General features: G+C 47.4%; 1 protein-coding gene across 2 annotated transcripts; it reads left to right on the forward strand.

Annotated features, from left to right (window-relative positions):
• The first annotated feature begins 3246 nt into the window (after positions 1-3246).
• On the forward strand, positions 3247-12051 carry KLF6 (KLF transcription factor 6). Of its 2 annotated transcripts, XM_055544162.1 has the most exons (4): positions 3253-3612; positions 6440-7016; positions 8422-8545; positions 9014-12051. In XM_055544162.1, the coding sequence occupies exons 1-4, from the start codon at positions 3409-3411 to the stop codon at positions 9063-9065; spliced, it is 957 nt and encodes a 318-aa protein (XP_055400137.1). In that variant the 5' UTR covers positions 3253-3408; the 3' UTR covers positions 9066-12051. The 2 variants fall into 2 exon arrangements, 1 of the variants encoding a protein (XP_055400137.1); XR_008701562.1 differs by lacking the exon at positions 9014-12051 and having other exon boundaries at positions 3247-3612; positions 6440-7231; positions 8422-8544.
• The last annotated feature ends 3242 nt before the right edge of the window (positions 12052-15293 follow it).

Below are 15293 nucleotides of genomic sequence, written 5' to 3' on the forward strand. Positions count from 1 at the left end.
GGTCGCAAAGAGTCAGACACAACTGAGAGACTAAGCACACCCTGGTTAGAATGGCTATCATTAAAAAGTCCACAAACACTACTGTATATAAAACAGATAACTAATAAGGACTTGGTATAGAGCACAGGGAACTATACTCAATATTTTGTAATAACCTATAAGGAAATAGAATCTGAAAAGGAATACACACACACACACACATACATACATATATATAATTATATCCCTGTGCTGTACACCTGAAACACAAGGCTGTAAATCAACTATACTTTAATTTAAAAAAATTCACAAACAATAAATGTTGGTCGGAGTGTAGACAAAAGGGAACCCTCTGACATGGTCCGTGGAACTGTAACTTGATGCGGCCACTATGGAAAACAAAATGGAAGTTGCTCAAGAACCAAAACATAGGACTATCATATGATCCAACGATTCTACTTCTGGGCATATATATGAAAAAAAATGAAAACACTAATTTGAAAAGATTCATGCACCCCAACATTTATAGCAGCATTATTTACAATAGCCAAGATATGAAAACACACACACACACTGGAGTACTACTCAGCCATAAAAGAAGAATGAAAATTTGCCAACATGGATGGACCTGGAGTATATTATGCCCAGTGAAATAAGTCAGATGGAGAAAAATAAATAAATATATTATGACTTATATATTGAATCTCAAAAAAGTAAAACAAACAAACGAATATAGCAGAAACTGACTCACAGATGATGAGAACAAACTAGTGGTTACCAGTGGGGAGAGAGATGGAGGGAGGGGTAAGATAGGGGTAGGAGATTAAGAAGTACCAACTATTATGTATAAAAAATAAGCTACAAGGATATAGTGTACAACATAGGAAATATAGTCAATACATCATAATAAAATCTTGAAAAATTGTGAATCATTATGTAGTACACCTGAAATTTATGTTTTAAATCAGCTATACTTCAATAAAATATACAATATTACAGGAAAGCAAAATTGTCCAAAAGGTGAATAAGAATACTGTAACCATGACACCCACATGCACTGCACAGAGAGTTATCATGGCACCTTCCCTTGGACAGTGTCTCTCTCCCTTGACCTAACTCTCCTCCTTACAGTTCAGGATGCTGTTTTCCTTGCATATTTACTGGATTCTTGCTTCTCTGGATCATTGTCTCCAATTACTGAGAAACCTACTCCCTGATATAAGCTCACTCTCAGACCCACCTTCCAGATACAACCAACTGCTAGGCAACAATGGGTGGGCACAGCCTGAAGCTGGTTCAAGGCAAGCCAGTCCCAATCCATGTCTCCTCTATGGAGGGCCAGTCATGACACTGTTTCCAGGATAGAGGACCACTGAACACAAGCCAGTGATCATTGTAATCAGCTCACCATGAATCATCTTTACAGACTTTTTAATACAATAGATTACAATAAGATAATATCCTTCCCTAACTTTTGATTGACAAAGGTCCCTGCCTAGAATCTTACAGGGTCATAGGCAAACTCAAGTCTGCTAAAATCTAACATACAAAATCCTCTCAAAAGTCTTTTACATACTTCATTAAAAAATTTTTATTTAAAAGATGTCTCATTAAACTCTATTTTGAAATAAAAATGGAGGTAGTAGCTATAATTCAGTTTTCCATTTCGAATTTTAAAAGGCAAATTCTTCTTGGTTTTGGCATTTTGCTAGAAAATGAACATTATGGTATATTTCAGGAGATAATTTATATAGCAAAAAACACACACACACATTAAATGTCAGCTCAACATAACTTGAATTGTTTTCACATTCACTCGGGACAAGTCTAGTTGTTAATCTTCGTGAGGGTCTCCAAATGGGTCTTGGAATGAGGACGGCTCTGTGGTAGGCAACAAGTACAATGACAATTGTCTATATGGTAGGAAACAAGTACAAGGACAGTGTCTAGAACCCCCATTTCCCAGACTTCAGTGGCAACAGATTCATCTGGAGAGCTTGGTTAAACAACGGCTGGGACTCTGTAGGTTTGGGATCAGACCCTGGGTTTCTAAAATATACACAGCTGGTGTGGATGGGGAACCCTACCAAGATTGGTTATAGGCTCCCTCTATTTATAACCCCACCTGCCCCAACAAGATGCCCTCTTTTTAAAAATAAAAGTGTGTTCGGTAGAATCAAGAGTGTACATAAGCCCCTCAAGAGCCAGGAGATTCAACTTGGGTCTTCCAGGCCACTCTGCTCCTGCAGGTTAGGCAGGCAGAGGGGTGAGGATGTGGCACGGCCGTGGTCCCCCAGGTAAGTGCCCTGTCCTTGTGAAGGAGGCTGAAGGGGGAAACTCAGATTCATATACAACACAGCCCGTGGACTAGGGCCCTCCTGTCCCTCAGCACACCTCTGGGGCTGGTCAGCCCCCCACCCCAGGGTCACAGGTGCCACCTGGGGACAGAAGGGGATGCAACGGGGAGGGAAGGGGACACAGCGCGGGGCGGGGGGTGCAGATGCAAACGGGGCAGGTACAGAGGGATAACGGAGCGAAAAGGAGGGGGGGAAGAGGGGGACAGACGGGGATGGAGACGGGAATCTACAGCTGGGGCAGGAGGGGGCACCGAGAGGGTGGAAGGACGGAGGGGGCTAGAGAACGGCCGGCCAGCCCGAGGTCGGAGGGAGGGACAGAGTAGACCCAGCCGCGCTCCCCTCAGCTCGGCGGAGGGTCAGGGGACCAGGGCCCGGGCGACCGACCCGACGACGAACGTGGACCAGGGCTGAGGGGACAAGGACGGGGACGGGACGACGGGGAAACCAGGGCCGGGCCCGGGCGATCGGCCCGACGGACGAGGACCAGGGCTGCGGGGACGAGGACGGGAAGACCGGGGCCGGGACCGAAACCGGGACGGGAAGGGCAGGGACACCGGATCCCCTCGGCCCGGCCGGCCGCAGCACACGCAGCCTCTCGGCCGCGTACCTCCCAGCTCCGACTCCTCCGGCGCGAGACGGCCCGCGCCTTATATACCCTGCTAAAAATAGCCTGTGAAACCGCCTCCCAATCAGAACCGGCCGAAGTTCGAATTCTGCCAATGGCGAGGGCGGTGATGGAGAGGCTCGGTCACGCCAGGCGGGGCCGCGGTGAGCCGCCGCCCGCGATTGGCCGGAGCTGACATCATCTCCGTGCAGCCCCCGGGCCGGGAGCGGCGTGATTGGGCGGTGCGCGGGGCGGGCGCGGGCGAGTCACGTGGGGAGGCGGCGGCGGGGGGAGCTGGGCGGGGAGGAGGGGAGGCTGGCAGCGGAGCTTTGAATAGGGAAGTTTTGCAGGGGTTACGTTTGCAGTCAGTCCGGTGTTTGCAAATATTGTGCGGGCTCGCGAGCGCGTCTCCGGGCTCCGGCCAGGACCCGAACCCGCGGCGCCTAATCGCTGCGCATTTGAGTTTGCATGAACTTCCCCGGCGCTGCAGGCACGGCCGCCGCGCTCCCGACTGCAGACCGCACGCCTCCCTGTTTTTACAGCAGCGGGGACGGTCTCTTCCAACCCGACATGGATGTGCTCCCAATGTGCAGCATCTTCCAGGAACTCCAGATTGTGCACGAGACTGGTTACTTCTCGGCGCTGCCCTCCCTGGAGGAATATTGGCAACAGGTAAATAGGGATTTTCGTGGGCCAGGTGCCCCGGTGCGCCGAGCAGGGAGTACGTGCATGCACCCGCAGGACGGTGTGTGCTTGGAGGTGCAGTTCTTTTTTATTTTCTTCTTTTTCTTCTTCCTTTTTTTAATGGTTTGGGTAAATTTTTTAAAAAAAATTAGAATAGTTATTGTTAAGACGTACTTGTGGCTCCGGCGCAGAAGGCACTTTAAAGGGGCCTTTCAGAGCGTGGAGCGGAGTTGTCATCTGAGTGGGGCGCAGCGGCGCCGGGCGCTCCCCGTGTTCTTGCCGTTTTCTGGGGCTGCTGAACCGTATTCCCGAGCGTCGACCCAGCTCCGCGGCCTGATCTCGGCCCTAGCCCTTGGCAGAAGTTTGGTGCTTGTTCCAGCTCCAGGCTCTCCACAGCTGGACCTAGTCATATGAACCTGCATGGACTGCCAAGGTTATTTTTTCTTCTTTTTTATTTTTAAGGTATTTTGTTTTCGTTTTGTTTTGTTTTTTGTTTTTGGTTTTTTTTTTGGTGTTTGTACATACAGGTTTTTCTTTCTTTCTATTTTACTTAAGAATTTCACCAGCGAAACACCCACAAGCTCCTTTTCTCTACCAGGCCATTTTCAGTTTCTTTACCTTTGGAATCCTTAAGATTTGCCTCCATCTGCCTTGTTTTTCTTACCTGCTTCTTTTGTTGACCAGAAAAAAAAAAGGGGGGGGAACCAATGTTTGCACAACCAGTGACTTATCAGTCATATGACAATGAGCCTGTCCGAATTGCTTCTAGTCTCAGTTTGGGAAGAGGAGTCTCTGTTTCCGGCATTTTTTAGTGAAATTGGAATTTTGGGCATTGGACATTTAAAAAACTTAATTTTTCCCCCTTCTCCTGCGTTAGGATTGCCTGAAGGGAGAGAGATTCTGACACTTGTCCCATTATCTTTAAAAGATAGGAGGGTTTGGGGTTGTCTCTGCCCTACTAGGCTGTTTGTTTTTTGTCACAAAGTGAATTAGCAGATCTCATATATTCTGCGGGTTTCAAAGCTTAGAAGGCTTTTAAGGGGGATGAAATGCAAAGTGGAACAACCTTCACATGCCTGCCTCATTGTTCACAGTCCTCCCTTCCCTCTCCCCTCCCAGCTTTTCCTACTAAAGAAGCTTCCTAGGATGTGATTGAAATCGATCTAAGTAGTTTCCTTGGGCATTTGGGATTTGGGCCACAAGCCAGGCTGAGCTCTGGGTTGCCTTCAGAGGCTTTTAAACTCTCCCCAAGAGCTTCATTCTGGTCCCCAGTGCTCCTCGGCATAATGGGGATTTTAAATTAGCCAGATTATTAAAGTTTAACAAGGTCTCAGTAAACATGCTTTCCTTTTTCTTTGGAACATCCATAAGATATCTTGCCAGTCTCTCCTCAGAACACTGGAGGGTGCTTTGTAACCTAGACGTCTAATTTTAGGGGTAACAAGAAAACAAGGATTGTTTTTTTCCCCCTCTGCTTGCTCCTGCTTGCGGTGTGAAGAGTCTGGTGGGGGGGAGGGGGAAGGATATAGTCTGATATCAGGCACCCTGCTAAATAAACCAGCCTGAGCCCTTTGGGTTGGCTTGGCTAGCCCTGAAAATGATTTGCTTAAAAAAGAGAGTGGCGTTTGCTGTAGCAATGTAAATCTGTAGACTTGCAGTTGTATAGACAGCCTTATATGGACATGTAGGCAGTTGATCCTAGTGAAGATAAGGCAGACATAATTTAATCCTAAAATGTTTCCTACCGTTTTTCTTTTCCAGTGGCTAGAAAGTTTGAGATGGTGGGGAGAGGGGATGCTGGTGTCTCGGCAGTTGTAGCTTCTGGAAAGGTTGGTTGTGGGGCTGGGGGGGGGCACTCTGTCCATGACACACTGCATGTATATTTGAACCGGGTCCTTTTTTTGGCCGCTGGTCAGAATTTCAAAAGGAAGTCTCCTTTGGCATTGCGTGAAAGAAATAGAGTGATGACTCATACAGTTGTACTCTTGGCCAGCAGATAAAGTTCTAGTCCATTGTGGGACTCCCAGCAGGGCCGGGAAAGGAATTTCCCCTCCCGCATCCTTTACAAAAGCAGATGGCCATTCTGGAACCATTTTTCCACTCCTGTTGTTGTTTTCCTCTGACCACTGTGGAAGTCATTTAAGTTGTGTGCGCACATGGCCCTGCACTTGGGAATGGCATTCTTTGAAAGCCTACTAAGGTCTGGGCTCCTCCACAGGAAACGGGTAGCTTCTGGGCAGCTCGGTTGATGTTCCTGACCCTAGACGTCCCCCTGGCTGCGTCTGCCCCGGCTGGGCGCGGCCTGTGCTGTCAGCGGTTCTCCAGAGGGGACGCATGGCCATGTCAGAGCTCACCGTGCTGCGGGCAGCAGGCCCGCAGAAGCAGGCTGCCTGGGTGTCCTTCATGCACAGGGTTCTGGAGGCTGTCTGATAATCTGGTTAAACCTGTCGGGTGGGGGTGGGGGTGTCGGAGGCTGGTGTCCTTTGTGTGGCTAACAGAAACTCATTAGAAACGTCAACACTGTAACTCTTAACAGAAACTAGCTCCTCTGTGGCCATCAGCCATTTGTGGCCATTGTGGTCCACCTCGGGGAAGCGGGGAGAGGCTTCGCCCTGGTTTTCCTTCTGAACGTATCCCGTTCTTAGAGATAGCTCTCCTCTTGCTCTGCTGCAGACACGGAGTCCTATAGTGGCAAGGCCACAGTTGATCTGCCCTTGGCTCCTGCATGTTTTTTTTGTTTTTTTTGGAATTGTGCTTTCGGTTCCGTTTTCGGTGTGGTCACAATCATGTGCCTCCCTGTGATTCTTTCGCATAGACCTGCCTGGAGTTGGAACGTTACCTGCAGAGCGAGCCCTGCTACGTGTCAGCATCCGAGATCAAATTCGACAGCCAAGAAGATCTGTGGACCAAAATCATCTTGGCTCGGGAGAAAAAGGAGGACGCGGACCTGAAGGTGTCCTCCTCTGGCCCACCCGAGGACGCGCTCCACAGCCCTGGCTTCAGCTACAACCTGGAGACCAACAGCCTGAACTCGGATGTGAGCAGCGAGTCCTCCGACAGCTCCGAGGAGCTCTCGCCCACCACCAAGTTTACCTCCGACCCCATCAGCGAAGTCTTGGTCAATTCGGGGAATCTGAGCTCCTCGGTCACCTCCACGCCTCCGTCCTCCCCAGAACTGAGCAGGGAGCCCTCGCACCTGTGGGGCTGTGTGCCTGGCGAGCTGCACCCCCCCGGGAAGGCGCGGGGTGGGACCTCAGGGAAGCCGGGCGACAAGGGCAGCGGGGACGCCTCCCCCGACGGCCGCAGGCGGGTGCATCGCTGCCACTTTAATGGCTGCAGGAAAGTTTACACCAAAAGCTCCCACTTGAAAGCACACCAGCGCACCCACACAGGTCAGTCCCTCCTGCGACCTGGGCGGTGGGGCGCTGCTGAATTTCACCCGCCCTGGGAGGGGGCTGGGCAGGAGGCTGTCGGAGCAGACACATCCTCACCTCCTTTCTTCCCCCCCGAAAGAGTTGGGTCTCTGGGGAGGACAGAGTAGGCGCTGAAAGACTGGACTTATGTGCCCGATGAATGGTCTATCGCTTTCTGATTAAACATACAAGAGGTAAATCACATTCTTTGTCTACACCCAGTCCCTTGCCCACTCCCAACCACCCAGGTTACAGAGATCCCACTGTGCCCAGTCGTCAGTGTCCATGCATCATGTTACATGGAGTTGCCTCTGACTTGTGCACACAAAGTTCCAGGGTTGAGAGGGGGTGGCCCGGACGTGTGGCACACATGGGTGCCAGCCACCATGGGGGGTCTTCTTAGCTGACCCTATCGACTGAAGCGGTATCATCGGCGGGTGCCTAGTAAGGATTTCTCTGCATGTCATGCTGCCTTTGCTTTCTGATGCCAGTTTTTAAAACAGTATCTTCCTAATGAAATATCACAATCTGGAGAATAGTTTGGTTTCAAGTTACCATGACAGCCTAGGATAACTGCTGGAACATCACAGACATCTTAGACCTGAGAGGAGTCTTAAGGGTCACGACACACAGAATCTCATGCTGCCAGTAATGAGAGGAGATGGGGATCCCCGAAGCCGCTCAAGGCAGAGCTGGAATCAGGACCCGGGTGCCCTGGACCGGCTCCCAGTGGTCCCAGCAGCACACTCAGGACTAGCTGTGGGAATTTTTTAATTTCTCAGATAGCACCTTTAGTGAAATCCTATTTGTAAAATGGCCAAGGGATGAAGTCAACTGGGTGTCTTGCTGGTCCTTTAGAAAGTGCTTTGAAGGCTTTGTAATGGGGCTTCCCAGAAACTCATGACCTCGGTTTTGGAGAAATGTAGTTTCCCGGAGGAAACTACAGAGCCTCATTCCACGGGGAAGTGAGTAAGGAACAAAATAAGTGCTTGAGAGAAACCGTTTCCATGGAGAAAGCAGTAAAAACCCAGCCCTGGCCAAGGCTGTGGGTCCAGTGGCCTGACACATCACCTCGGAAGTATTTCTCTGGTCTGAGTAATTGTCATTCTTCCATGTTGGCTCTGGTCACGGTCATGCGGCCCTGCCAAGCCTGGGTCCATCCCCCAGCACTGGGAGTCCCCAGGCTAGGTCAGAAAAGAGCCCCTGCCTGGTACCTCGGGAGGGCCGGCTCCTAGCCCTAATGGGTGTGTGTTCTGAGTTCCTGAGGGCAGTGACCCTCTAGCCTGCTCCTGAGAGGACTCCCCGGCCGTGTGCTGGGGTCGCGGGGCCCCTCCCTCACTGCTCAGTGAAGTAATGGCGTGCCTGTCATGTGCTCTCTTCCCAGGAGAAAAGCCTTACAGATGCTCATGGGAAGGGTGTGAGTGGCGTTTTGCAAGAAGCGATGAGTTAACCCGACACTTCAGAAAGCACACTGGTGCCAAGCCTTTTAAATGTTCTCACTGTGACAGGTACGTGCATGAACCACAGGGGCGGGGGTGTCATCCCCGGGAGCAGGCATGCCGTCACCCCGCAGCGGGCAGCCATCCTCTGGGCCTGTAATGGCATTTCTCTTTTCGGCCCAGGACTTTTTTAAAAAGGCTCTTGTTTGCCAGTCCTCCAGGTTAGGAAGCCCCAGGTATTTCAGTGCCTGAGAATAGGGTGATTTCGTTCATACTTTCCGAGGAACAACCCTTGATCAGTTTTCAGATTTGAAGGCCAGGTAGTAAAGTCTAGTGACATTCCCAAGAACTCACTGGTGGCCTCTTTGATGTAGATACTTCTGTCAGTTGGAATTTCCTGCCCCAAATGAGGATGGGGTGACCCGGCGGGGGGAGTGCACCCTCCTGGGGCGACGCTGAGGTTGGGGAGCTCGGGGCAGAGGTCTGTGACCTGCAGGGCAGGAGAGCTGATGTCTGGGACCCCAATTCTCTCCACAGGTGTTTCTCCAGGTCTGACCACCTGGCCCTGCACATGAAGAGACACCTCTGAGGGGGCAGAGCGGCAACTCCTGCGGGCTAAAAAGGCTTCCAGGCTGAGACGGCCGCGGAAGGAGGGTGCGTGTTCCAGCCAAAGCCATTTTGCACCCTGCCCGGTCGCCTCCAGGACCTACTGGGAAGGTCTTTCGAGGGCGAGAACAGTCACGTCCGAAGCGGCAGGGCACCCGGGGTGTGTGGTGTCTGGGTGGCCCCGGCTCGCCACTGGTTACCTGTCCTCTGAGTGGTCCCTAAGCCTTTGCCGTGAGCATGTGCACTGAGAATGTTAGTGGTGGGTGGGCTGTATGTGGAGGGTCTCCTACGGACTGGGTGATGAGGCATGTCCTTTCCCTGGCGAGACTGCAAGAGACAGAAAAAAAAAAAACAGAGTTTGAATGTTCTGTGTGTGAAGCGTGTTCCGTGAGACGAGATGACCATCCTTCATTTCCTGAGGGGGTGTCTGCGCCTTAGAGGAGAGAAAAAAAAAAGACACGAAGAAGGGAAGATGGGAGGGCAGGCGTGGGCAGTCAGGACCCCGAGTGACGAGTGGGTGTTGGTGGGGAGAGCCCTTCCCCCGCGGTGTGTGACGGGAGCGTTCGGTGTTCGGTTCAGCTGTGTGAAGTGAGTAGCTGGCGCTGCTTGCTGTGACAGAGTTCATTTGTTACCTGTTGTATACGCTGTGTACCTACAAACATAACACGTGGATAACTTTTCCTTCTAAGACAAAAGTAATGCATGGTCTGGGGAATTATCTGCTTTTCCATTTTTAAATCAGGACTACCGTTTTGGTTCCAAGTTCACTGAGCAGCTAAGATAACAATTGGTCGAATCAGGTGACCCCCCCTAGCCATCTGGGCCTGGCAATACATGATGCTCCACCCCTCCCCAACTCCCGCCCCTTGGATTTATTCGTAACACTCCCCTTCTAGAGAGGCGTTGTGCAGTGTAGGACTATTTTGTCAGTGGTTCCGAATTCGTATTACCTTTTTGGAGAATTTCAAGTTGCCCTTGGGAGACATTGGGCACGAGTTGGGTGTCCGGGACACCAAGGCTGGGAATCGCTGGTCTAACGTCCCACTAGACTCAGAACCTAAAATTTTTCTCAGTTGGGTGGATAAAACCACTAAAGCTTAGAAACTGTTTTCTCATGCAGCTAAGTTTCTCTTATTTATGCCTTGAGGACTCATTTCTGGTTTTCTAGCTGTTAATGCACTGTAGATCTTAATAATGGTGCCTTACGCAAGTGGCCCCTCCTGTGGGGGTCTCATACAGGGGAATGGGTGATGCATGCTTTATTAAGGCTCTTTTTTCACCTGGCTTTGTACTGTATCAATATTTAATACAGAAAAAAAAAAAAAAAAAACTCTTTAAGGTCCTACTTCACAAGTCAAATAGATGAAAACTCCCCAAACAAGTCAGTATTTACTCAATAGCTTAGACAACTTGACTGTCAGTGTTCAAGTGGGAAACAAATGATAATTGGAAAATCAGACCATTTCTGCCACCGTGAGGGTGAGACTTCAATATAGACTTTGCACAACACTTGTACAGATCATACACCGGCTGTGTTTAATATGTAACATTTTCACACGTATTAAAGATACAGAAGTATTAAAAAACAATGTATTTGCTTAAAAGGCACAAGTTTCTCGCGTATCTATCTAGCTATCTGTTGGTAACACAGAAGGTATATTACTTTTTTAAAAAGTGGGCGAAATTCTTGTGTATGTACATTTGTGTGTATAATATGTGTATGTGTGTGTGTATATATATATACATATATATGAATAATATATAAATATTTTTTTAAGGAGAAATTAGAATGTATAGCTAGAAAATTCCACAGCCTGTGAAGACCTATTTCAAAATGGCCATAAAGGAGGTAAAAATGAAAACTATAACTTTTATAAAGGCTTTATCTTTCATTTAACAATTTGCCACAGGCCCTTGGCATCAGATCTCTTCCAGACTGCCAAGTCACTCATCATAATTGGTGGGTCTGGGATAGGGTCCCTTGGCCATTCAGAACTGCCATGAACGGAATACTAGCCCACTGGTTGTTTGGTCTCAGACACACTAAGGTTTTGATTTCAAATGTCAGCCTTATTGAAGATCTAACCTAAAAGAAAGCTAATCACAGAGATTCTTTTTGAGAGCATTTTTTATGCAGATGAAGCTATTTTTTTTCCAGCACATAGATTCTTCCAGTTTTTCCAACAAGTAATTTCCCCGAATTGGCATACTGCAGCATGGACAGCTGATCCTCCATGCAGCTGCTGGTCAAGGGTGTGGATCTTCTCTTTATATATATTTATTTATATATATATATATATATACACATAAGTCTGGCTGGGCTGGTATTTTGTTTGATCTTCCTGAAAATGAGCAATGGTAAAAGCTCATATAACTGGTTTTTTTTTGTTGTTTTTTTTTAAATCTGAGCTGATGGATACACTTACCTAAAGAAATTATTTTGCTGAGGGGGAAAATGCACTTTTTTCTTTTGGCAGTTCCAAATCCAGACACTTGATTTGCTGGATTTTGGGGGGAAAAAAACTCCTTTTTTGGCCCTGCTGTGTGCTTAGCCATAACAGTTCCATTAAGCAAGAAGGTAAACAAAAGACAAAAAATAAAAAACTTGCACTGGCTTGTCTCACTTATGAAACACCGTGGAGTGGTTTGATTGGGTGGGGCTGGGTGCCATGTATGTCAATGCCTGTAATTTTCATAATAAGCAAGTACATAAAGAATTACAATTCTGTTCAGGTGATAACTGAGCCTCAATCAAGCAGAAACTTTTTGCTTGACATTAAAAAAAAATTTCTATTAGTGAAATTTCTTTCTTTTTATTTTGAAGCACCCTGTTATCTAAAAAATCTTTGTAAGATTTTTGTAAAATTTTGTTTTACAAGATTTTATTTGAAATTGTTTTTTGCAAGATTGTTATATTTCTGTATGAATGTATTTTTTATTGGAATAACATAAAAGAATTCTTATCAGCATCTTGAGTCTGGCAGTTTTTGTGGCGGGGTGGGGGGTGGAGGTGGAGGGAGGGAGTGTTGAAACAAATTCCTACCAGATTAATCACTGGGCTCCTCCTTGGGAAATCTTCCTTATGCAACCCCAGCAGCCACTTGCCTGTCTCCCTCCCACTCACCGTCCTGGCAGCAAAGGTGGAAATAGGAGCCTGGGGTTGGTCCCCTGATGCACACTGGGTTCTCCTCCAGGGCCTGGCCACTAGGCTTTGGGGCCCAGGAGGAAACTCTGGCTGTGCTTTCGCTGTCACTCCAGCCTGGGAATAAACTGCAGAGGCATCCGAGGAACGTGGAACAAGTACCTCCTGTTCACTTCCGATGTTCCTGGGGACCTGTTCAAGGTCAGATGCTCCTGGGCACCTGTTAAACCAAGGCCGTCAGAGCTGGGGACCACCTCCAACCTGGCCTGAACATCTCGCTGGGTTGTCACCCAAGAGAGCAGACACAGTGGGGACAGCAGGCCCCAGAACCATCCCTCTGGCCTTCAGGACACCCTCCCTTACCTCTCCTTCCCCACCACCACCTTCTCTGGTCAGACCAGCAAAATAGGGCAGGAGGTGAAAGATTAGTTACCTGATCGCCCAATTTTTTTTTTTCCCCTTAAGGCAGATGGGATTCATTCAATGTAAAATTTTTTTTTTGAAAATAGGGTAGCTTTTGGTTTTCTAGAAACGTTTCCCAGCGTGAGATCATAGTCCTGCTGTGTGATGAGTGGCAAACGAGTTTGTGTTCAGATCATATTAAGCTCCTTAGTGGGGACAGGGTAGAACTGGTGTGTGCCTGCTGGAGGGGGCAGTGGGATGGTGGAAATTTCTGAGAGACTGAGCTTCTTAAGCTCGTTCTTAATTTAAGGAAGTTCTCTAGTTGTTGCTGGAAGGGCTCCCAGTGTCTGTAGCGGTTCTGGTTCTACATTTTGCCTTGTGAGCAGGGTTTACACGAGCTGCCTTTTAATTTGATAATTGAGGAGAAGCTGAAGTGCGTCCCCAGATTAGGAATGTTAAGTAATTTTCTTTCTAGAACTGCGGTAAAAATATCAGCCATTCGAAAGGAGTGTGGTGTGGGAGGGTGAAGGAAGCAGATGCAGTTTTTGCCAGGACTCTTGGGTGTGTTGTGTTCAAAGCACATGTCAGGATGACTAATAGTTGGATTGCCCCGACTGTAGCGCTAAATAAAGGCTTGATAATACATTCTCGGCTACTAGTGAGACTTGACCACTTTGTCATGCGAGGACTATGCTGAACAGCCCAGTTATGTTCAAATAAGGCTGCTAGGAGAACTGCCATGCAAGGAATCAGCTGTAAACCCAGGATATTTATAGAAGGACAAAAATTTTCACTCTGCTTAACAAAAGTGTTGAAACCTAGCTAAAAGAAAAGATCTGTTCTGTGTGCTTTTGGACAATTTGCTGAGCCACACTGGACCTCAGCTTTCTTATTGCTGAAATATTTTGAGCTTGGTCACATGTATCTAGCATTTTGTAGAGCACTGCAATTCTGTGGTCTGTGAGTATAGGGTGGACTTCAAATTACATGTCCACCCTCCTCGGACTGCTCCGCTCAGATCTAGAAAGTTCTCTCATGCCACAGTAGACGGTATTGTTGAGAAAATTGCTCTGACTTAGAATGGAAAGGGGAACGTTCTCAAATATCCCCTTGCCCCTTTAATTATAGTTAAGTTATTTAGACATTTGGTGCCATAATACATACCATTTTTTAAATTAAAAACAAAAACAAAAAACAACTCTTTGAAAACAGCCATTGTAGCTACGGCAGACCCAAAGCCTCTAAGTTCTCCCAGCTCACCAATCCCATGGCACAGGTTCCCAGCTGACCTGCGTGCCCAGAGGGCGGGGGAGGTGATGGAGTCCGGTTGTTTACTTTTACATTTTAATTGCTGTAGAGAAAGAACGTAGCTTTCCTATGTAACTTCCTTCTTAGTTTTTAACCTTATGCCCCCATGAGATATTTTTTTTTTCTTTTTCTCTAAGTTTTTAAAAATTGCATTTATGTATTATTTTATTTTTTTATCTTTGGCTGCGCTGGGTCTTCACTGCTGCAAAGGCTTTTCTCTAGTTGTGGCGCTGCAGTTCCTTGCTGCGGCGGCTTCTCCCGTTACAGAGCACAGGCTCTCAGACACACAGGCTTCAGTAGTTGCGGCTTGTGGTAAGCTAGGCTTTTGTTTTTTTAACAACTTTCCTTCCCAACTTGAAATATTCCCCTCCTCAAACTGGGTGATGATGAAAGCAATAGTATCTACCATTTGTTGTGTCTTAACCACGAACTGAGGAGGGAATATGTTATGTATGTGTGTCTGTGTGTGATTTTATTCATATTTCCCAGTGCACTGCACATGGCAGACATTATCCCCATTTCACAGGTGAGGACTACTCAGGCACCACTAGATGAACTTGCTTTTTCTAGGTGGCTCAGTAGGATGCATCAGGCCTGGCATCCAGGCCACGTCTCTCAAATGCCAAAGACCAAAGGTTTAATCACCATCTGGCACTAGTTTCTGTCTCACCAGAGCCTTCCACTCATCCTGATGGATTCACCTTAAAATGAAGTTACGTTTAAGAAAGGGAGACAGAACTTTCTTATAATTCAGAAGCACTGAAGCTATAAACTGTGCTGTAATCCCAAGCAAACAAAAGTAACCATTTTGAATTGCTCTCAAGAAATGAGACAGATGGCACATATTTATTTTTAATGTTTAAGAAGCTCGAGAAAGCAATCGGGGATGTGACATCCTGCATTAATTGGCAAGCATCACCTAATGTACATAGTTAAGACACAAAGAGAAGAAAATTAGGTCCATGCATCACATAAATGAGGCAATACAACAAAGTGTATTTAACCAGATTTATTTTATAACATGGTCTCTCTGTTTCACTCTAAGTAATTTTAATGAGAATTCCCTAAATGTCTATGAATGGTAAGAGACAAAGACGAGATGGAGTCTGGGTACCACATGTCCTCATAGGAGCCATGCTGGACTGAGCAGTAAGCACAGAATTTTCAATAAAAGTCAGATTTAACTAGAATGCCCTTTGTCACTGTGAGTTCCTTCACATTCATGTTGCTAAACCTTGTGCTGACTTCCCTTTACATAATTGTACTAAAAGAAAAAAAAAAGTCATATGATCTAGAACTCTTCCTTAAATTCATAGCTCCCATCCAAAGGTGACGTGAACAAACAATTAGTAACTTTTT

Source organism: Bubalus kerabau, chromosome 13, assembly GCF_029407905.1.
Source record: "Bubalus kerabau isolate K-KA32 ecotype Philippines breed swamp buffalo chromosome 13, PCC_UOA_SB_1v2, whole genome shotgun sequence".
Classification (NCBI taxonomy): Eukaryota; Metazoa; Chordata; class Mammalia; order Artiodactyla; family Bovidae; genus Bubalus; species Bubalus kerabau.